Source organism: Cyclopterus lumpus, chromosome 17 (genome assembly GCF_009769545.1).
Source record: "Cyclopterus lumpus isolate fCycLum1 chromosome 17, fCycLum1.pri, whole genome shotgun sequence".
Taxonomy (NCBI): Eukaryota; Metazoa; Chordata; class Actinopteri; order Perciformes; family Cyclopteridae; genus Cyclopterus; species Cyclopterus lumpus.
In genome coordinates, this window is record NC_046982.1 from 8,776,940 (window position 1) to 8,800,636 (window position 23,697).

The window sequence follows — 23,697 nt, forward strand, 5'->3', positions numbered from 1 at the left end:
GAGCTGAAGGGCAGAGGAGAACTGGACAGCGGGATAACATTTACCAAGATCTGCCCTCCACGTGGCGATCCCAGAGCACTTAAAAAGATCCCCCGGCCACGTGAAAGAGAGGAAACAGAAAATGTGGATCATTCATTTAATCGGCAAAATAACTTCACTCCGTCACCTGAAGGAAACTATTTTGGCTGAAACTCATTTTGCTCAGCCAGACCTAAAGGCATTTTTATAGTCCGGCTCGCAGTTCACAGCAGGAATGAATTCTAATGCGGATTAAAAGCAAAGCTGCACCAGTCACAGCAGCTCCCCGTCTGTCTGTCTGTCTGTCTGTCTGTCTGTATAGTGTGTGTGTGCGTCTGGACACATGAAGGTGCTGTCACTTGGAAGCTGCCGTCTCTGTATACATGTGTGTGCATGTGCTTTTCTGCTGACTCCTGGAAGTATGTGTTCGAATGCGTCTCCTGGTATTTTGAGGCTGGCCCCAGACCTGTGTTTCCAGATAGTTTGAGTGACAGAAGGTCAGGCAACAAGGGAATGATGTGTCATCCTGCTCGGAAGTCTCGCTGCTAAACAAACGCTGGATGTACGGCTGCTTCACGTCAGAAGTATTTATCTCAGCAAGCAATATAATCAAAGAAAGGATTCACGCAAAGAGAGGCGGCACACCGACATTCATTAAGGCGCCATTTGCTCTTCACTCTGAGGTTTAAAGCTACAATGAAGAGCTTACTTAGGAATATTATCAGTCTTTTCTGCCTTTCGAAGATGAGCTTGTTTTGTTTCATTCTTATTTATTCATATAAACAATATATGACACTCTTTGAACCAAGTCCCCTACCATTCTTATCATCTTCCAGTAGGAAATAGTTACTTGGTTTGTTTCTTTAAGTGTTTTTCACATGATAAAACTGCTACATATCATTACAATCTTAAACTTAATCACACCAGTGAGGAAGAGCAGGCACAGGTTTTCAGCATAATATATGAGATCAAGGCCTTTCAATTAGATTCTTAGAGATATTGGTCCTCTATTGCATTGTTTAACCCCTTAGAGGCACACATTTATGCATGACCATGACTCTGGTTTGAAAATAATGTACACTGATATTGTTCTGGGCATGAACCCAAGTGGGTCGTGGCGCCGCACAAGAATGGGGGTTGTAGGAGAAGGAACTTGACCTGGTGTGTCAGGGTGCAGAGCTTTCCAAACCAAAACCAACTCGGATATACCGGTTAGCTTAACTCGGCTTTTCAGATCAAAGGCTCCAATGAAAGCCGAAGACCTTTTAGCTCCAAGTCTATGAAAATGCCAGAAGAAAGCAGCGATGAAGCAGGCCGGCTGGTCGCTAATGAGTGGGGAAGCAGAACAGAGATGTCGTATCCAACAAGGCCAGTGCTTAGATAATGCCACGCAGATGGGTCAGGGCGGGCTTAGCATATTAAAATGTGATGTAACTCCAAGTGCTGTGAATGTCTTCAGGCCTTGCTCACGTGGGTGTAGTTGCTACTGTACAACTTGGCTTTTCAATATGTTGTCATCGGGGAAACTGTTAGAAGACAGGGTGTGTTTGTATTTTATTTAAATATGCTGGATAGTGTGTGTGTGGGGGCATGTTTGTGTGTGTGTTATGATGTCCTTAAAAAACAGCTTTGTTAGGGGTTCCCTGTGGAGGCCACAACCTCCCACCCTTTCCACGTCTCGCCCTGATTGGGGGTGGTGGCATGCAGAGATAAGACACCTACAAAGTAAACACTGCCGCACGCTCCAGCTTCCCGTCTCCCCGCGGCACAAACTCACACGTATACACATCCAGAAAAGACAAACAGATGGACACACACGCACACACACACGCACGCACACACACACACACACACACCTGGTTTGAACCCCGTTGTGTACGTGGAGATGCAGAGCCAATGTTGGCCCTGAATGGATGGATGGTTCGCTGACAGTGTTGTTGTTGCTGCCACACACACTTGGCAGAACAGGAGCCTCATTTATAAACATTGTTTACACACAAGTCAAATAAAAACAAAATGTTTACGCCACTGGCTACAGAGTAGCTGGGATTCATGAAAACAGACTTGATCTGTGAATGTGTGCACCTTGACGGAAACTCAACCACTGTTGAGTCACCAGTTTTAGCTGCACCTGCCCAAGTTGTACTTTTTTCAAATGCTGACAGTCAGCCTTCCTGCCTGTCTGCCTGTCTTTCTGCCTGTTTGGCTGCCTGCCTGTCTGTCTGCCTGTCTGCCTGCCTGCCTGTCTGTCTGCCTGCCTGCCTGTCTGTCTGCCTGCCTGTCTGTCTGCCTGCCTGCCTGCCTGCCTGCCTGTCTGCCTGTCTGTCTGTCTGTCTGCCTGTCTGTCTGTCTGCCTGCCTGTCTGCCTGTCTGTCTGCCTGTCTGTCTGTCTGTCTGCCTGTCTGTCTGTCTGCCTGTCTGTCTGCCTACCTGCCTACCTGCCTGTCTGCCTGTCTGTCTGCCTACCTGCCTACCTGCCTGTCTGCCTGCCTGCCTGTCTGCCTGTCTGTCTGTCTGCCTGCCTGTCTGTCTGCCTGTCTGCCTGCCTAGCTCTGGCTGTACCCTATATCTAAATCCTCTCTAGGTGCTGTATATATACTGCACCTAGAAGCGCTGTCAGTCCTCCGACATCCCCTGAGTAACACTCACACATACTTCAGCTTTAGGTTCACCGGCAGTACGAGACAAGTGTTGGTATGCAGCACAAGGCGTTAAGAATAAGAGGGAAATTGTGTCAAAAACCATAAGTGTTTTTTGCGGAAATAGTTATCTGGGAATATTCCAGACAGCTTTATGGCTGTGAGAGGCCGGCACATCTCCGTTAATGACCACATTGAGCAGCACACACTACAGGTACAGTCGGTGAGAGGAAATAAATCTGGCACGGAACAAAGTCATATTGTGCCGTGTGGTTGCTGAAAATGTAAGTGAAAATGTATGTGAGTTTTAAACCGTAAACTTTCTCTATTTTGTTTTTAGGTTACTTCCTGGAGTTGCTGAACCGCTCTGCGATTAGTCTACAGGAGACTTTCACTCGAACTTGGGGCTTACTGTACTCCCAGAATTCCCAGGTCTTCTCTGACCTGTACACGGATCTGAGGCACTACTACCGAGGCTCCAACATCAACCTGGAAGAGGTGCTGAACGAATTCTGGGCCCGGCTGCTGGAGAAGCTCTTCTACCAGGCAAACAAGCAGTATTTCATCGGTACAACCAGCTTTTTCACACCAAATAACAACGAAGAGCTACTTCACAACACCGTTGTATTGCCTGAGACCAGGAGAAATGTCCAGTAGAAAAGATAAAGAGCAGAACATTTGTCATGGCTCTGACACTTCTGACATTTCTTTTTTAATGCACTTTACATTCCGTGTAAGCACACTCTTTTTCGATGTATTCTCTACTCTGATGAAGATGTTGATGGGTGTGTATGCTGCTTGCAGGTGAGGACTACCTGGAGTGTGTGTCTAAGCAGATAGAGACACTACGGCCCTTCGGAGACACACCCCGTGCGATGAAGATGATGGTCACGCGCACATTTGTGGCAGCGCGTTCCTTCGTTCAGGGACTGATGGTCAGCGGGGAGGTGGTGCGCAAAGTGTCCCAGGTAAGAAATCTCTTCCCACCCTGCAACTGTTTACTGTCCCATGTTCTCCGCTTTTCATTTTGAATGCTAACCCCTCCGTCCAGTAGCTGTTATTTAGTTTCCTTCCCTTCAAATTAAAGTCCCATTTCCTTTTTTTGATGAAAGTGTCTAATCGCCTCGAATGACTTTTTATTGGTGTCTAATCGCTCCACAGAGCAAATATTCTCTGCTCCCACCGCATGTATTCTCGTCTGTATTCATCTCTCATTGGTGAACACCATCGCCCCTTCTTTATGTGAACACACAAACACACGCATGCAGGTTTTTACCAGTCCGTGCGCATCGTATAAAGCAGATCAATGTTGGTGGAAACGAGAAGCTCGATAAAGAATGGCCCCCGGCTCAGACAATCAGCCCCTGCAACAACAGTTAAAGTCAGGCCCGTGCTGAAAAATGTCTCCCTGGGCCGTGGGGAGGGTTAATATCGCCCAAGAGAAATGGCCCCCTCTCTGTATAAGACAAGAGTAAAGTTAAGATCAGAGCAAGGCTGGGGAATAATGCCAGCTCCTGAAAGGGAGGTGGCCGGTACTGATGCGCCGCTGAGCAATATCACCTGCCAGACACTTGGCAAACAGGGTGCCCGAGAGCAGTGGCCCCCGCGAGAAATATACTCATACTCTGAGAAAAACAATGCCGCATCAGCGATGAATATTACAGTACAAGTCTTCCCTCTGAAGAAATATCACACGGTCAGCAGGCTGTGTGGGAGCATGAAAAGACAAAGAGCAAGAGGAAAAGAAGAACGGCAACGCGCGACAATATTGGTTGCGGTGCTACTAAGCGACTGCAAGGCCACACATATGTCAAAGAAAGAATCTATATGGTTCTTCTCCCTGATGGATGTGTTCTGGCTAGCACTGTGGGTGGCTCGCAGCCTGGCCTAGCATACATCTCTCTCTCTCTCTCTCTCTCTCTCTCTCTCTCTTTCTCTGGCCCGGTAAAAAGGTGCAACGTCTCACACCGACACGAAGGGAGCGGAGGATGCCTCAGTTAAGTGGGTGCGTGCTTGCAGTAGCCCGTCCATAGCCACTGGGGAGTAAAATCAGGAATAACCATGAGCACAGCTAACCTGGCGGAGCAAGAAGCTGATGAACAATAAGCATGCGGTATTGGAATTGTTGCTCATGATTTGTGACACCTGGAGTAGCTTACGATCTCTGCGACTCTCTTGGCGAACACTCATGTACACTCTGAAGTACGTGTGCTTGTATCAAGAGTCACTATGTCACTATGGGCACACTAGGTCAATCTCTGTTGGTGGGAATTTCCAAGTTAGGACCATTGAACTGTGCAAGGAGAAACAATGGCTAATTGTTCCTTGAGACAAGTCAAGGCCTGTTGGTGCAATTTGACTGAAACAAGTTCAGACTTCAACCAACTGTTCAGTTTCAAATTCATAATGTGTGTGTCAGTCTGTGTTGCGTGTCTTCCCCCAGCACATATTCAGCACTGTGCTGCACTTATGCAGAGTGGAAGGGCACTGTGCAATGATGGGAACGAACGAGACAGTGAGACAAATTGAGGGAGGAAAAAAAAGACTGTGACAAACTCCAGCATCCTCTCTTTTTTGTTCCTATCATTCTGCTCATATACCGAGTAAATTGTGATTTAACATTTCTGCTGATATCTCCCAGAGTTGTGCCCTGCGCTGTCCCCCGTCTCCTTTTAGTGTGATTAGTTGGTATATCAATTTGGATCATAGCTCCCCCCCCCCCCCGCCTCCTCCTTTCCCCTGTAATTCTACCTTTGATTGATTGGGCCCTATTTTTAGCCATGTATTGCCACTTAAAGGGACCAGTGACTAAGGATGTTTACCACACGCTGCTCGGGGAAATATCACAGTGGTTGAGTGTGAAGACTGGGGAGAATAACATTTGTTTTGCTATTAATTGCTTCCAACGTCTCCCGAGGAAATGTTTTTGTTTGTTACTAACTCAGAAGAAAAATAGCATGAATGCCTGCTCCGTTTTTGTTGTACTAGCAATGAAAAAAATGGAAGTGTAGTGAAAGGTGATGAGAGAGTATCCTGAAAGGAAGATAAGAATAAGACCAAGATGCGTGGAACAATAGGAATAATTTGAGAGATGTGTTTGTGAGACCGAAATAGAGAACTCGACAGTAAGACGCAGTCTTTCTTCCTGGTACGGTATTCGTTCTTCCTTAGCAGTAGCAGTTGCTGTGTCCTTAACTTTCTTTTGGACTGTTTTATTCCCTTGGGTCAGGGAGTGGAGGAAGTAGGCCACGCGCCACATGGCTCACTCTGGTGGCGAGGAGTCTGGATTGTCTCGCTCTATAACACAAGGGGGAGAGGTCGCTCATATATCCCTATTAATTACAGAGGAAAGACAAGTAGAGAGGGGGAGGTTGGGGGGGCTAGAGAGAGAGAGACAGAAGAGCCTCGCGCATGATAGCCACGAGCAATATAGAAGGTCCTGACAGGTGTGTGTGAAAGCGGGGGGAAGGGTGAGTCAGGACATGGGTGTTTAAAATGTAACGCAGTCATTTCAATGAGCTGATCGTGCATCCATCAAAGAGAATATTTCAAACCTTAAAACTTTCTTTTGATATCTCTGAATAGGCCAGTGTGGAGAGGATTTAAATCAAGACAGAGTGAATGTGTGTTCTGTGTATATGTGTGTGTGTGTGTGTGTGTGTGTGTGCGTGTGTGTGTACTGTGTGTATATGTGTGTGCGCGTGTGTGTACGTGTATGTGCATGTGTGTGTGAGCGTGTGCGTGTGTGTGAGCGTGTGCGTGTGCGTGTGTGTGTGCGTGTGTGTGTGCTTGTGTGTGTGTGTGTGTGTGTGTGTGTGTGCCTCTATACGCATTGAAGCAGTTATTTGATCAATTTCTAAGTTAATTGTCTGAAAATGTATCTGGAACAGTTTTGATTAACCAACTGAGCAATTTATCAAGCAACATATCTAAACTGCATGTTTTGGCAATTGTGCTTAATAAATTCATCCAGTGATAAAATCAGAGAGATTTGCTCCTTTTCTTTCCTATTTTATATCTCTGTCAATTGTTTGAACAACTTCAGGACGTCCCCTTGTGCTCCGGGGTAATTATGATGGGCATTTTAATAATGTTTCCCTCTCAGTTTATGAGAAAAATAATCAAACTATTCACAGATAATGAAAATAATCTTCAGTTGCAGCCTGAGGCATGTGACTGTTATTGCTGCTTCTAATTTGATGGCCCCTCCTTCACAGCGCCTGGTGCAGCTCCAAGAATACAGAGGAAGTTGTCAACAGCAACCTCCAATTAGCCCCATGGAAGTGTTACATTCTGAGTCGGTCTGGTTTGCCCGACCGGGGACTCCCGGCATTAATACTGTATGGATGATGTAACAGAAGCCAGATTAATGACAGTCTGTCCTTAATAAGTATTTCATTAACATCACCCTGGGTTTTTTCACTCCCCTGCCAACGCCCTCAGTGAATCTCGTAGCTTTTTAAACATCCCCCCCATCCCTCTGGAGTTCAGTCTTTCTCTCCACTCATCCCTGCACACTCCCTTCCCTCACTCTTCCCTCTCACCAAAGAAGCATTCGTCTGACTCATCCCTGGCTAATGAGTGGTCGGGTAAGGATGGGAGGAGGGGAGAAATGGAGGGCAGGAGTGAGGCTCTGACTCATGTCTCGTATGACTTGAGATTAAGCCTGGGGATGTGGTTATTGCTTTTCAGTGTCACTTATTTCACTTCATGCTGTCCTCCTTGCACAACTGGCAATGATTGCCTACTGCTATTGGTCTCTTTCATACATCAGAAATCCATTTACTAATTTTGTCTCATTATAATTTGTTTCTAATGTGATTTAAGATTTAATTTGATTTTGAAACAGAGTCCAAATAAATTACTGTTGCCTTATGTGGATCAAATAGGATTACATTAAATTGTAATGTTCCTTGTGGGGAAATTGGGTTGATACACCCTTAAATAGTCATTGAATACAGCCAAGACAAATAAAAGACTAAAAACAGAACGCAATGAAAGTTGTTTGAAACTTTAGAATCACATTTTCAACAGAGGAACTGATGTAATGTATTTAAAGTGTGAGAAAGCATGGATCACACAATGGTCTCAGAGTGATCCCTTTTGTGAGCAATTATGTCGGCCAGACGTTCTCTTCTGAACTATTGACAGCTCTGAAGGGTGTTCAAAGAATCTATGATTTGTTTTCCCTCTTGATCCCCATTGTTGTCCTAATTCCACTCTATATTTGTGAAAAGCTGGTTTTAACTGTGACTTTCCTGTTGGAAGAACTGTTTCCAGGAAAAGCATCAAGATGGCCCAGATGTCAGCTTAGAGGAGCTTTATATGCGTAGCTGGGCTCTCTCTCTCCTCTCTCTCTCCTCTCTCTCTCCTCACTCTCTCTCTCTCTCTCTCTCTCTCTCTCTCCTCTCTCTCTCTCTCTCTCTCTCTCTCTCCTCCCTCTCCTCTCTCTCTCCTCCCTCTCTCTCTCTCTCTCTCTCTCCTCCCTCTCCTCTCTCTCTCACGCAGACTCGCACACTTCCTGAGGTTTTGTATGCATAGCTGTACTCTCTTGTGAACAGAGCTTACTGGTATTAACCCAGTTTCACTTTTCACGCACCAGGGCCCCTTTCCTAGGAGAACCGCCTTGTGGGATACAAAGTGAAATGGAAGGAGCAGGAATGATGGTGTGAGGGACTGAGAATACTTGTATGAATGTCAGGGCTTTTTTTTTTCAGCACATGTGAAACCAAAAGTGGTTTCCAAGGAAACGGTGCTCAATGAACTGAGAAAAAGGTCAACAAAGGCAGGTGACCTCATACAGTTCTGCACCTGCCGAACTATTATTCCTATGAAAAGACTTTTGTGTGTTTAATCATCGTAACTGTGAAAGTGGTCAAATGTACACTTTGATCAACTGCTGCTGTCTTTTTCATCTTTTAGACTATCAGATCATGTATGCTTGACAAAACAGTCATTTTTCATCCAGGTGCTGTATGTGTATTGTTATCTGTGCCCTGTACCCCAGGTGCAGCTGAGCCTGGAGTGCATGCGGGCCATGATGAGGATGACCTACTGCCCCCACTGCCGTGGCATGGCCTCTGCCAGACCTTGTGCCAACTACTGCAGCAACGTCATGAAAGGCTGTCTGGCCAACCAGGCTGACCTCAACACTGAGTGGAGGCATCTGGCAGGTGGGCAGCGTGCACACATGTACACACACGCGTTAGGGTGCATCAGAATTCAATGCAAAATGTTAATGTCAATATATCTGAACTGTCTGCCGTTGCATTTCGTTCGAATGCACATGGAAATGATTTCTGCAAAGTTTTGGGGAAATTCTTTGAGATTTAGAGGTGCAACACATTTGAAATGTTGCATTGTGGGGTGTTTTCAGAACTCCAAATGACAACTTCACAAGGCCGACATAAAAATGCAAGAAAATACCTCGAACCGTGACAAGGCTCCGATAGAACCGGGTCGATTGGCATGCAGTCACAGTTGTCATACACGGATTACACGGCATTGTTGTAATCAGTCGTAAAAGCTGATGTGCCGTTGCACCTCTAGATCACCATGGATTGCAACAATATTTTGCATGTGAAATGGAACACTTTTAGCACAGATCAATATGCTGGAAATGTGTATTTTGATGCACCCTAACACACGTCCAATTCCGCCGTATGTTTGCTCGGAAAGGTTGATGTTGACTTTTGTGCGACGGATGCAGCAGACTCATACGTACGCCACGTGAAACACGTCACTCTTTCTGTACGCTAACTGCACTTCCCCCGTCTTTGTAGAAACAATGATGCAGGTGGCTGGACGCTTTGATGGCCCATCTGGTGTAGATGACGTGGTCCTCTCCATCCCCAGTCGCATAGCAGAAGCCATGTTTACCATGATGGAGAATATGCACAGCATCAACAGCAAGGTCAGAGCTCACATCGGTGTGCTGTCGACTGAACCATTCGAACACTTTACAGTGAAGAGTTCATAAAAAACAATGATCATTTGAGTTGAACCACAATGTTGCAAATATATGTCAAAACCACCATTTCAACTGAATATAGTACCGATCACAAACTAACGTTTACACTGATCTCGGCTTATGGCGTTTTTTATTTTGGTTAAAGGCACAAACTAGAGCGCTGTGCAGGCCTGTAACCCTCAACTTAAATGGAACAGACAGTGTTAGTAGGTGTGATGGTCTTGCTCGAGTCATAATCAATCGAATTACCTATTTCCTTTATTATTAATTATTAAAGCCGTTCACTCTGCGCCGCATATGTAAATATTTTACTTCTGGAGGAGAGCACATGTTATTTCATAAAAGCTTCCTCTGAAGGGAAACTAATATACCGATGACATTTATTTTTTTCAAATACATTTTACAAAGCCAAAGAGAAGTTTGCTGCAAAAAGCCGAAATTGTAGCTCCATTTGAGAATGTCTATCCGCCAGTCAACTTCATGGCATAGCACTGACACTTCTCATCTCGAGTTTACATGAAATATATTATTAAATATATGTAGATCGCTTCTGCTTGAGGGAAGTTAATCAAAGTCAAATTTGCAAACATTTTGTTGGCACTATATTTTAAAAAGGCCCCGAAGGCCTCTTGCTTATTGCTATGAGCCAGGTGGTCCTACATAAACACACACACACACACACACACACACACACACACTCACCGTGCTCTCTTCAGTGGTTTGAAGTAGGTCGGACTCTTTGGGAAAAATAATGTGATGTGACGCACTTCCACGCACCAATCAGAATTTAGCAATATGGGAATCAAAAATAGATGACAGTTGTGTTATTGTTTATTGCTTATGAAGCCAGACGTCTGTCAAACAAATCTGTTCAACGCACACACAAATAATCAGATGTATCTAGTCATGAATATTTAATGTTAAAGAGTAAGCCTTTTCACTTGCTAAAGCAATAGAAACAGTAGTGAGGAAGTAACACATCTTTGTGTAAAATGATCCATCAGCTCAGAGACTGGCTCCCCTCTCACTGTTCCGCCCTATGTCCATATATTTATTTTATTGTGTAATTAACACCCATCATACCACAATGTCGTCGCCATGCTCCATATGCCAGTTTGAAAACAAAAGGATGCGAGTCATGACCGATCCCGCAGGCCGAGCGTTTACTTCACGGTTTGATAGAGTCTGAGCAACAGTTCTATACGATCCTTAAAAGGCAGCTGGCAGCGATGAAAAGCTGACCAGGCTGGTTTGGTGAAGGTGGAAAGCAGTGCGGCCGCTGAGAGCAAAGACAAAGCTTCCTCTGTGCTGGTTTGCTGAGAAAGAGCCCGGCAGGCTGCGGCTCACCTTAAGCCCGCCCCTGACCTGGTTCAATATGCTAATCACACACAGCTTCAGCTTCTCATCTTCATCTCTTGGGGAAAGTGCTGTGTTGGCCCCATGGGAGTCAACTCACGTGTATACACTCTGGTGTTATGCTAGTGGAGGACAGATTATCTAATATTGACATAATCTGTTGACACCAAGAGCCATATGTCGTGTTACTGCATGTACGTTCCCCAATAAAACGTACCAAACACGTGTGTGGAAACTGCACCGAGCGTAAGTCGTTCGAGGTCCCGTGTGCCACTCGGTACCGCGTTTTTACGTCCATTATTCAATCTGCTGTCAACACACAACACCAAGGAGTTATGGTGACGGACATGACGGGAATCTTAATACAGGATTAATTTGTAGCTATATGTGAAGGTTCAAAGGCTCGAGGCTCCTCTAAGCAGGCCAGATTGGATGACAGATTGACTGCAGTCTTACTGTATTCCCCGGGCTCCATTTATAAAAATTGTAAGCCCCATCGGGACAAGTGGTGCTTTCTGAGCTGTGAATCATTCTGCTGGCGCAAAGCTGTGATTGACTCCTGGGGTCATGCAAATAAGCAGTACACTTGTGCTTGTTGGCTTTCAAAGGTAGACGTGTACTTATGTTCTCGAAGGTTCTTTGTGCACTCATATATAACAAGCACAATGTTTCGCTGAAGCACTCAGAGTATGGCTTCATAGGTTGCTGCTTTCAGCATCATCACATGGCTGTCTTGTTAATAATAATAATCCATTTAAATAGCGCTTCTTAAGATACTCAAAGACATTTTACGTGTTACTTTCATACACCGCTACAGGGAGCAAAGCAGGGTTAAGTGTCTTCCTCAAAGACACATCGACTAGGGAGGGGATTGAACTGCCAACCCCCAGATTGAAAGACGGGCATGCTAACCACTAAGTCACAGTCACCCTGTGTTAACACCAACACCAATAGGGAACTATATAAGTAAGGAAAATAAACGTTATGGAGAGTCCGGACTTTGAAGCCTTTCATTTCAAGTCCCTCTGTAAAGATGAATTAGACGATAAAGCACAGAGATTTATTGTTGGGGGCTGAGTAAAGCAATAAAATTGTTGTTGTTGTTGTTGTCAGAACTGAACTTAATTTCCTCATTTCACCCTTTTTGTTAACTCATCCCTCACTCGGGTATCCTCTCCCCACATTGTGTTCATTAATCGTCTTTCCATTCACTTCCTCCTGCCCCAGTTGTTCCAGGTGTGTGGCAACATCAGAGAGGGAGGAGCCAGCAGCACGGGAAACGATGACATCATGAAGAGAGGGAAGGTTAGGGTGGACGACAGGTTGGCAACCAGCTCAAACAAAATGGACAAACTGGTTAGTATTTTACCTGTCTGGGTCTGCCATTGCTCATCATGGGCAATTAAACCCTTTAAATGTTCATTTCACCTTTACACAGACAACTATGGGGGGATTAGATGAGAATGAATGCTTGGATGGATGAATGAGCCAGATGACTGAGCACTGCAGGTTTTTTTTTATTGGGTTTTTCTGACTCCTGTTTGATTGCAACATCATGCTGGGATTTTTGAACAAAGTCTAAAAGCTCATGAATTTGCTCTGCCCCAAGGTGTCTGATGTGACCGTGAGTCTGAGAGACATGCAGCCGTACTGGGTCTCACTCCCGAGTGTTCTCTGCAGCGACAGAGTTGCCACTGGATCCGGGGCCGAGGATAAGTGTTGGAACGGCATGAATCGTGCTAGGTGAGGCGCATAATAAACCTGTGAGGAAATGTATTTCGAAGTAAGATGTAAAAAGTACATGAATATCGACAGGATATCTTTCAAAATGGGAAGCTGCTACTGATTTTTTTATTTTTTATTATTCAGTCGACTACTTTTCCAAACTGTTGAATGAGGAGTGCTTTTTTCTTGTGTTGGCGGCTAGCGTTTTAAAGTACATGTGCAAAAGGATGGATTGATGGAAAATCAATGTGCCTTTCTCCTGCCGATGCCCCTTTTGTCCGCGGCGTCCTCTGTTCCACTGCGTCCAATTAACTGTGGTGAGAAGATTCCAGACATTGTGATTCACACGTTAATGAAACGTTAACGTGTGCCAGGTACCTTCCTGAGGTGATGGGTGACGGCCTTGCCAGCCAGATCAACAACCCCGAAGTGGAAATCGACATCACCAAACCGGACATGACAATACGGCAACAGATAATGCAGCTGAAGATCATGACGCACCGCCTGAAGAACGCTCTCAACGGCCAGGACGTGGACTTTCAGGACGCCAGTGAGTACTTTCACCGTCAGACATAAAAGCAACGCCATTTATAAAACCACGTAGTATGTCGTACCATGAAACTCATGTCCTGACCTCTGTCTATAGGCGACGATGCCAGCGGTTCAGGAAGTGGCATGTGCGCCGACAATGTGTGTTCCCGTGGCCCGCGCCTTATTGCCCCCGTCACCGACCGGCCCACGCTCTATCCCTACCTTCCAGAAAACAAGAAGGTCAAATCCTCCGCCGCCAGCCACAACCTCCCCTGCATCGCCATGTACCTGCTTCCACTGCTCATTCTGCTGCTCCGGCGATAATTGACGGGGGAATCTACCAACTGGGACTGAGCTTGGGACATGGAGGTTGGGGAGAGTCCGAAAGGGGAGGGAGGAGTTGTTGGGAGTTAGTTACTTTGCCAAATACTAAATGAGTAAAAGGAAACAACAACAAAAAATATCACTTGGATGGACTTCGTGTTGGTTTTGGATTAGAACAAAATGGATTTACGAGTATTCATAAGTGTTTGGGTTCTGCTCTTTTCTTTTCTTTCTTGCTATATTATCACACCATTAGAGCTGGTCTTTTTCGCATCTTCTAATGTTTTGTTTCTGGTGTTTGGGTTTTCTGAGATTATATCTGTACCTAAAACATGTGTAAGACTATATTGCTAACAGTATGTTGGTGTTGACACCACGGGGAGAGGGAGAATGGGCTTTGCAGTGGCGCTCAGATTTGTAATTCCACTCCTTAAAAACAGCACTTATGTTCAGTAGAATAATTTATTGATCAATAACTCACAGCAGACCCCAGAGTGGTTTAATCACTCCCCAATCCACACGAACCACAAACTTAAATGAAATACAATATCGATGACTTTTACAGGGGGATGATCTGGACAGCACGACCCAGCAGACCTCTTCATGCATTAATCGTCACAATATCATGACACACACACTCTCACGGCAAGAAAGCGAGCGTCAGCACTTTCTGCCATCTCCTCACGTGAGCTGTAATAAAAGCTGTGATCACATTCACACCTGACATGACCGTCTAATGTGGCGAGTAACGTGACACCGTCCTGCCGCTCACATCCATCCACTCACCCCTACACACACACACACACACACACACACACAGACACACACAGACACCCCCCCTGCCGGGGCAGATATCACTCTGTCTCCAGACCCTGCTGGCTGTGTGGGATCAACTCGAGAGTCTGGTGTAAGCCAAATGCATGCTGGGCCGGGCTGGGTCTCAGGTGACAGCAGCTTCCCACTATAGAGCAATGTATGCGGGATGGGGCGGGTGTCGGTTTAAGATTGCCTCCACAGCTAAGGATTGACAGCTCGTGATTTCAGAAGCCTGTAGCAGAACAGAAATGTACACAGAAGCACAAGCAGAAACACCACTGTCCTGTAGCGGCTTCTTTTTTTGTCTTTCTTTTTCTTTTTTTGTGCACAGCAGAGCAAAAATATGATGTGTTTTGATGCTCTCTTCAAAGCCCCAGTGCTCCTGTGATTAGCATCATAAATGCAACTCGCAATATATTGTGTTTTTGTCTAATTGCAAGCATTGATCCGTATCGCAGTAAAAAGCCACACCACGCACGGCAGACACCGCAGTGTACATATTCATACTTCTTCTTTGTGGTTTTCTAGAAAGAAAATAGCCAAATTAAGTATCAACATTTTGTAACAGCCGGATCATTGTGTGCTATAACTCTCATTTCATTCATCATCTGTCATCGCGTATTCATATCTACCTTCCATTTTTCTGCAACTTTTCAGTGCCTCTTGATTCCCAACCCTGAGTTCCTCTACCACCCCCCCCCCCCCCCCCCCCCACACCTGCTCATCAGTCATAATGACCTTTAGAGTGTTCCTCATGCTTCTACAATATGACAATGACACAGTGCTTCATTAGGTGTCCACCTTACTGGGAATGGTGTGGGAACACGGTGCAAGGCTTTTCCTGGCGAGGAAACACACACCACATTTGAATGCAAAGACATGTCAGAGCTCTCATTTTGGAACGCTGTGTGCAGGGCGATGGGAAGACGCTTGCATGTGTGTTCATGTACGTGTGTTTGTGTGTGAGTGTGTGGACTTATCTTTGATCGATGGAGGAAAAGATGGTCGGACGATGGCGGCTTTATGAATTGTTTGGATGGCACAGAAATGACATGTATTGAAATATATTGGACTGACATTGTCCGACAGCAATGGGAGATTAATTTAGCTTGTTTTTTCTAAAATGGCATTTTCCAAATCCCAATCCGATTGATGGTATCTCTGCTTGTCAGTATTGTAATGGTATTGTATATATGTGTAAATGGGCACATGTTTTAAAATACACAATTGCTTCAGTTGTACAATGTTATTATCAAATAATAGGTGCATATAGGTTTTATTTACTTTATGAAAAAATAACTATTTGCTCCTGACACTTTGATAATACTGCAGATCCAATTAAGTTGTTGGGGGCTCTGTCAAAGTTTGAGAGTCGCATCTGTTAGATTCTTGGTTAATTACCGTGCTGAAATGGGTTGTCATAAGTGTTACCTGACATGTTACCTTGGACATATTTTCCTGTTTTTGACATGCCTAATTAATGAATGCTGAGAGTCGGTGTGCGAGTGTCTGTCTTTCTGTTAGTTCCTGGTCAAATAAATCTGCCTGTGACTGCCTTCGACACTTTGTCTAAGGTTGGGGTCCATTTGTCAATTCTAAAAGTCCAGCAGTGGGGGAGGAATAAAAACACATAATATGTTGAACAAAGTGTGAATTAGTAAGAGCACCACACAGGTCTTCTTTTTGTGACCCCTGGAGAAAAAAATAAATCTGAAAATGAACATGAAAGTCCACACTAAGCCCAGTAAAGAATGAGAAATGACTCCAACTGTGATGGTGACATTCCAATTCAAAGACGACTATGACTCACAACTTCAGTTTCAATGACTGCCTCACAATGTCAGCGGGCTGAAATTTGCACAACCCCCTTTCTCTCCTTCTCCACCTTTTTGATCTCATTAATTTGTTGCTCAAAGTCCCCCCTCCCTTTTATAAAACCTGCACTTTTATGAGGCCAATAAATGGCATTGTCTGCACAAAGACATCACAAGATGGCCGATCAATGCGCGAGTCAACACCTTCCAGGAACGACTATTGATTGGGGATGTGCGTATGCAGATAGATCTGGCCCAGCGAGACGTCTCCTGTTCAACGATGGTGGAACAGTGTGAAAACAGAGCCCCTGAGTGTGTGTGAGAGGGGGAACGTTTGTCCAGAGTGCTGATCCCAAATCAGCTTATGCACCTCAAACCCTACTCTCATTCATTAGGTGGCAAACATGCAAAGCTGGTGATACCATTTACAGAAGGCTTTATTCTACACTGAGTTGAATACGAGAGGGATTTTCTTAAAGGTGCCAATATATGAGGAAAGAAAAGTCCTTTTTAATTCTCTTGTTTTTATGTACTTTGGTTTTTGTTGTTTTCAGAAATCTATGGAGAGTTTGTGCTTATGGTGAAGATTGATGCCAGAAAGAGGTTTGAAAAATACAAATGTCTCATTTGCTGTTGTACCTGAAATCTTGTGTCAATTATATACATTGTAAGATTTTCAACATGCCTGCGTACTCTTTCTTTAATGGTTGGTTTGTTTATATGTGTGTGTTTTTGACTGATAAAATGAAGGAAAACAAGTGTGTGTGTACATATATATATATATATATATATATATATATATATATATATATATATATATATACTCTTACAAGGTTTTAAATCCATGCACAATGTATCTATTTTTCTTAGAAAAAAACGGGGTGGGGGGGGCGAAAGGAAAATGAAGTTGTTTGCACATGACATCTTCCCAAGTTGTTTCCCAGAGCGCATCAGGGCACACTGCCACCTCAAAAGAGCCAAAGCATTCTAGTGATGATGTAATAGGTGACAGCTGTTGTGTTGCCACACAGGGAGAAAAAAAAGAAAGAAATTGCCACATGTTCGGAAACACTAAGTGCTTTGTCTGGTTTCTGTGCGTCGACAATGGGATGATCAGCCCCCTCCGGCTGGTTCGAACAAGGTGTACGTACTTGACCGTGATCCAATGCGGTGTACACAGTGCATGCTCCCGGTGTGTGTGAGCCGAAGATGGGGACGTTGTGGTTCCCGTGCAGAGCTGCTGCGTTTCTCTGTCTGTCACGTGGCTACAAATTATAGGAGTGAAACGTGTGCCAATGCGGTTGAGTCAGCGCAGCACTCTTCACCGAGATTATGAATATTATGGTGCGTCAAAGTAATCCTCAAGTGCCACCCTGTCAGCCTCTCAACTGGGCTAAAACACACACCGTGTGTCCTTGTGGGTCGACCTTCCTCACACCAGCGTGTGTTTGATGTCACAACACAAGCTCATATTGTTTTGGTTTTTTTTAATAATCAATCTCATACCTAATACATTTCTATTTATGGGGTGCATTCCTCTCCCGACACTGAGACAATTCTATAGCTCAAAGTTCCGCTGAAATGATGATTAATCTCTGTGCAGTCGCCATCCCTCAGCAGCTGCTTCTGTAAACACAAACGAGGAGACACACTCACATTGTCAGCTATCGATTATGTCTGAAGCCGTTCGGCTTCTTTTCTCCCTCGCTCACCAGCACACGCACACCGCTGCACACACGCACCCCGAGTTATTCTCATCCCTCTGGCTCTCAGCCTGCCCTTTGGTTCACAGCGCTCTTACCTCGCATGGTCTCCGCGTTTGAAATATCACCTCAACGGGGCAAAACACTTGTCAATAAAAAATCTCCTCAGCTCAATGCACCCCGAATCGGCCTTGGCCTTCCGGCTCCGTCACGTCACGGTTTACGGTAATAGGTGACACGCTTACCAGGGCGGTGCACCTTAATATCTCAGAGAAATACATTCAAATGTGATGTACTATATACATGTTTAAATACATTTCAAAAAAGCTTAACATAAATCCGTGGAAGCAGTGCGGAACCTTTTTTGTGTCTGATTCTCTCCTGGGAAGCAAACCTCCCTAATCTTTCATACCCAGGTGACAGTGTGGAATGTTTGGTAGAATACACGTGGTATTTGAAGTAGTTATCCTATTGTAGTTGCTTCATCCCATCTACTGGTATGTGGATTACAGAAATAATGCAGGCTTTCACATCCAACAATGACAACAAATTCAAAGAGTGAGATCCCCTGTTTTTTAACATGAAACATGGAAGTTCTGCTATAAAAACTGCCCTACATGGCTGCGAATGTGCTGAGCACTCTTTTGCCTTCTGGCCCACCAGACATATTCTGTCACCTTTTTTTTCTCACTCTTTGATCTACCTTGAAAACTGAGCTGATCGAGCTGAGTTTGTTATATAATTGTACATGGGTACTTATATCTGAGATCAAGGGCTTCACATCATTGCCTCTGTCAGATGGCTGAATATGAGATTGGGTCAAGCTACTTAAGAGCTCACGGTTCTCCCTCAGGTAGTTTGTGCACAGACGATATGCACATACTGCCACCTAGTGGGAAAAGGGTCTCATTACATGCAAGAAAGCATTAGAACGCTCAAAATGAGGGGATGGACACATACAATATATATTATGAAGATAGGGACATCAAGTGTGTCCTTTGTGTGTGCAAAGTGTGTGCTTTGGTTTAATTTATTGTTTAAATGTGGCTAAGAAACTTTTATTTGAATGTCTATTTTGTAAAGATTACAATTGTTTACATCTTAAGTGTTGCTATTATTGCTTGACATCTGTTAATTCACGGCATGCACTGGTTTTGGATTGTTGTTGTTGTTTTTTCCCGTTTAGAACTTTCTCCAAGGGGTTTGCTTATTAGTCCATCCCATAAAAGTGTGTTTGTTATAACAAGCAATTAATACAAGATCCAGCTATCTTAAAAACTTTAACAACTTGGTTTTACCACACACATTCTTATTTAATTATACCCATGCCTTCCACATTGTTTGCTCCATTGGCCCCAAACTGATACAAATACAAAAAAGAACAAACATAAGTGGAGCACTGAGACAGTTAAATCAGAACATCTGTACCACGGTTGTAGTTCATGTTGAACTAGCGGACCGTTTTCATGGAGATGCAATTAATGCTGGTTACACCAAATAAGACTGAAGGGAGAATGATGAAGAACTAACGACAGGATCCAAACTGTTCATTAAAACGACATCCACAAAATGAAAGAAAATATGTATTATTCCTTGATTTATGTAAGCCCACAACTGTGCACTTCAGGCTGGATTTGGTTCCTAATTGTCATCATAGAGGTCATGTTACCTTATTGAGAGTACAGTTCCTGATTACAGTACTGCGGGAGAAAATATGTGGTTGGTCACACATTCAAATGACCTCTCATCTCGTGAGGACAGCGCCTGGAAGGCGTTCAAATAAGGGAGTAAAAAGTATAACATAAATACCCACAAGTGTACACAATATTTGTTGCCGTTGTCATGGTAATGTCATTTTATTTACACCACGTCAAGCCCTTACAGCTTCTCACACTCAACCACTTAACAGGTGACGTCAGTACGTCCCTGAGGGTTCAGGGTTTGAGGCCTTTGGGATTGGGCCCAACCTGCATCCATCATCAGCGCTCGGCGTCATCAGGTTGAGTCCGGAGCACTGCAGACACACACAGACATGAACCGCTGCATGTCTTTACTGCCCGTCATTATGTATTGTTTGTCATTAATTTACAGTTAATGACAAACAAAGTCTGTTCATATCCAATGTGTACTTTTTCTTCTTCTTTTTCTTCTCCGCTCTGTGTTGCACGCATTGACGTTCATGAGATACAAATGTATGGATGGCACAGGTGTAAACAATAACAAAACAATGATGGCTGAGAAGCAGCTGAGAAACAATAGAGGAGGGCACATATCATATCTTACAGTAATAGCATCCCGCACATGCCAGCCATTGGCAGACGTTAAACACCCGATCAGGTGTTATTGGCCATGTTGAGTATTATATATAATATATAGATGTATATTGGATTTTTTTTAAATAAGTGTCAGACAAAGGAAGGAAAATGTAACATCTGAATGAAATAGTACTTTTAAAGCTATTTCAGCCATAAAGAAAATCCACAAATTGAAAGGAAAAAATTAAAGACTTCACCGAAGCAAATCAATATAAGAGTGTATACTTTCCACATTGACAATGCATTGCAATTTAATTGAAAGACTCTCCGTGAGGTCATCAACATTCACAAACTACATTCATAAACAACTGTCTTTGAATTTACAAGGTCGATAATATCATCAGATTCTCTTTACATTTCTTCAAGAAACATTTCTTTTTTTCTTCTTTTTCTCCTGCAAACAATTTTAGAGCATATCACCAGCCTGTTGATCCTCTAGGTGGCGCTGTGGCACCGCAGCGTGGCTGATCCCAGCAGGAAATCAAGTGTTTTGTGTGGCGCCACAGGACGGTATGCCGCTCAATGCTGGGAACAACCGGCATACCTTTCTCGTGCTGCACACACTAGGAAATTTTTTTTAAAAAAGCAACACTGTCGACACACTCGTCCAGCAGCTTGAAACGATTCCTGAGCTTCATGAATCCAGCTGACATTTGAGCAACCCACCATCTTCTGTGTGACCTCAACCAATCCATAATGGCCTCTGACCCCCCCCCCCCCCCCCCCCCCCCTGGCCTTCTATGTGGTCATGTTCCTCTTGGAGTTGTGGGGGGAGGTCAGTCCGCTGAACTCGTCACTCCGTCTATCGTGGGGGACAAAAAGAAGAGGCCTCTCTCATAGTAGACCCAAGGAGAGGCTCCATGATGCTTCCTGTGGTCTCCGGTGGGCACACAGCACGTCAGCTTCACGGTTACATCCTCCTTGCTAAAGCATGAGCGTGTGATCAGGATTTATGTGGCGTCAACCAAGTATTTGGTAGTGTAATACATTAAATTGGGGATTTGATTGTCTTTCGGCTCCTTTCGTGCCCACCAGCGCTAATGATATTGGGCTCAGTTTAGTGATAGATGAAATTGTACAAAGGCAGAGCTTTTTTTCTTTTCTCCAGTAGGCTGATAATGTCATTTCACAATACATCATTGTATTAAGTATGCACTATTCTATATACGGTCATAGATTACTATTTTGATATGCAAGAAATATGATATCCCATTTTGTACGAACAGGAAATTAATAAACAAGTGTGATAAAAGGCATCAATCAACGTGTGACTTTGGAGTGCTCCTGAAAATTAGTCGTCACAAAAAAATAAATGTGTAACACACATTTTGTTATGCCAAGACATCCTTGGGCTGTCTCATGATTTATTTATTTATTTTCCAACTTTGTGCAGGTCTACCATGTCCACTGTTGAAATGCATTGTGGTTGAACAAAATCAAGTATATGTTTCAGTATGAATACTGACGTAGAGCATATTCATTGTTGTTTCCATTAACACATGGACAGGAGTGACGTTCATCGGGTCATTTATTGTGTGTGCATTAAAAAAAAAGAAAGAAGCATTCCGTAAAGTCGATTATTTAAAACACGTTACCAAAGCGTTGGATTATTCATTCCATCTCTTCTTTGCAAAAAAACAAAATCGAGTACTTGATGAAGATGCCGTCACTGTGAAAGATTTAAACTTTAGGACTCTGACCCAGTGGTGCTTTAAATATGTTTTCTCATTGCACCTGTCTTGTGCCTCGGGTAAGCTCTCCCCACATACACACACACACACACACACACACACACACACACACACATGCATATTTGACAGGTCATCTATCAAGCCCTCAATGAGCTGAGGATCTGGGGAGCGCGGTCCAAATGAGAAATCATTGACTGGGAAACTGTGAGGTAATGGGCTCTGCTTCTCATTGGATGAGGGGATGACAGCCGACGACTGAGCCTCCTGCATCCATGTGGCGGCGCCGAGTCCACGAAGAATGGGAGAAAAAGGCACACACGGAAAAATGTGCAGCGGTGATTCAGTGAGAGAGACGGAATTGGAAGTGTTAATTGCTTTCTCAATCGTGCTCAATGATTCTAGCCACATAACACACACCACTGATTAACAATTAGTAATGGTCAACAAGTCAATGCTGAGTCAAAGTGTTTTTTGAGAGTGTGTATTACAGTAGTATTTACTAGCGTAAGACACATTCTGTGTGCAGGACGAGCTTTTGACATTTAGGATTTGACATGTGCTTTGTTGCGTTTCTGTGTGTGCATGAATGTGTGTGTGTGTGTGTGTGCGTATGTGTATGTGTGTGTTCCCTGTAATTGAGCCTGCAACAGGCCGATAGTGCTTCAAGCATCACCTGGCAACAATGTTTATTGATCTGATGATGCATGCTGGGAGAACAGATAGCTTTCAAAGGTCAATGTTAATATCAGAAGGTCAGTGTGTTAACTCCGCGGCGTTGTTTGTTTGCATGACTATAACTGCTTTGTAGGTGTGCTTATTATCTAAATAAATGTCCCCGTGCATTCTTATCCCACGGCCAAGTATCATTTTACATTTTACGTCCTCCAAGGGAAAAGCTTTGAGCACCGCTGTTATGACATTTATTGATGGCTTGTGCATTTTTTTCATGAATCCTTTTGTTCTTTTCTGCCACCATCACATCCTGAATTGTGTGTGTGTCTGTGTGTGTGTGTGTGTGTGTGCGTGTGTGTGTGTGTGTGTGTGCGTGTGTCTGTGTGTGTGCGTGTGTGCGTGTGTGTGTGCGTGTGTGTGTGTGTGTGTGTGAATGCATTGTATACACAAAAGTATTTGCGTGTGACTACATGTGCATTTTACATGTAATATATGTAATATAAATAAAAGGGATCCTTTTAAATTACAAATGAATTAGTCTGTGGTGCGGTATACAGCCACAAATTGGAAAACTAAATATGAAAAACTAAATCTCAACAGAGATTTAACAAACAAAAGGTAATCACAAACTCCAACACAGAGTAATTGCTAAGGAAAGGCGACGCAAAATTGTAAAACAAATCGATCTCAAATTAAATTAATCTGTCTCATATAATTAATAAATCAATGCATTGGAGTTGAAAAGTGGCGTCTAGAAACTCCACTCAGTAAAAATGAGTGTTGGACGATGTGTTCTAATGTAATCTTGTAAAATGTAGTTTTGGTGAGAAACTTGAATAAATCCAGTTGTTTGACGTGATGTTATCGCAGCAACATAAATAGATATTTGTCACAGAATTATGAACTGACAATGGCTCTATAATACATCATTAAAATGACTGATGCCAACATTTTTCTTGTCAATAAAATTACAATCTTTTATTTCCTAATCATTTGAATTGTGTGTTATTGATGACTTAAGAAAAAGCTGCATAATTTGCAGTTGAAAAGAAAGCAATAAATCGCAGAGTATCGCAATGTTTGAATAGTCAGCATATTGCAAAACGTTAAAAAATTGCAATCA

General features: G+C 43.7%; 1 protein-coding gene across 2 annotated transcripts in view; it reads left to right on the forward strand.

Moving 5' to 3' along the window:
* gpc1b (glypican 1b) overlaps positions 1-16,873 on the forward strand; it is a 59,914-nt gene extending 43,041 nt beyond the window's left edge. For both annotated transcript variants that reach the window (XM_034556454.1, XM_034556453.1), the window contains 8 exons: positions 2,998-3,225; positions 3,462-3,625; positions 8,665-8,830; positions 9,440-9,570; positions 12,211-12,339; positions 12,593-12,726; positions 13,083-13,258; positions 13,355-16,873. In XM_034556454.1, the coding sequence (XP_034412345.1) occupies positions 2,998-3,225; positions 3,462-3,625; positions 8,665-8,830; positions 9,440-9,570; positions 12,211-12,339; positions 12,593-12,726; positions 13,083-13,258; positions 13,355-13,563 (1,337 nt within the window). In that variant the 3' untranslated portion in view covers positions 13,564-16,873. The remainder of the gene's footprint in view (positions 1-2,997; positions 3,226-3,461; positions 3,626-8,664; positions 8,831-9,439; positions 9,571-12,210; positions 12,340-12,592; positions 12,727-13,082; positions 13,259-13,354) is intronic.
* The last annotated feature ends 6,824 nt before the right edge of the window (positions 16,874-23,697 follow it).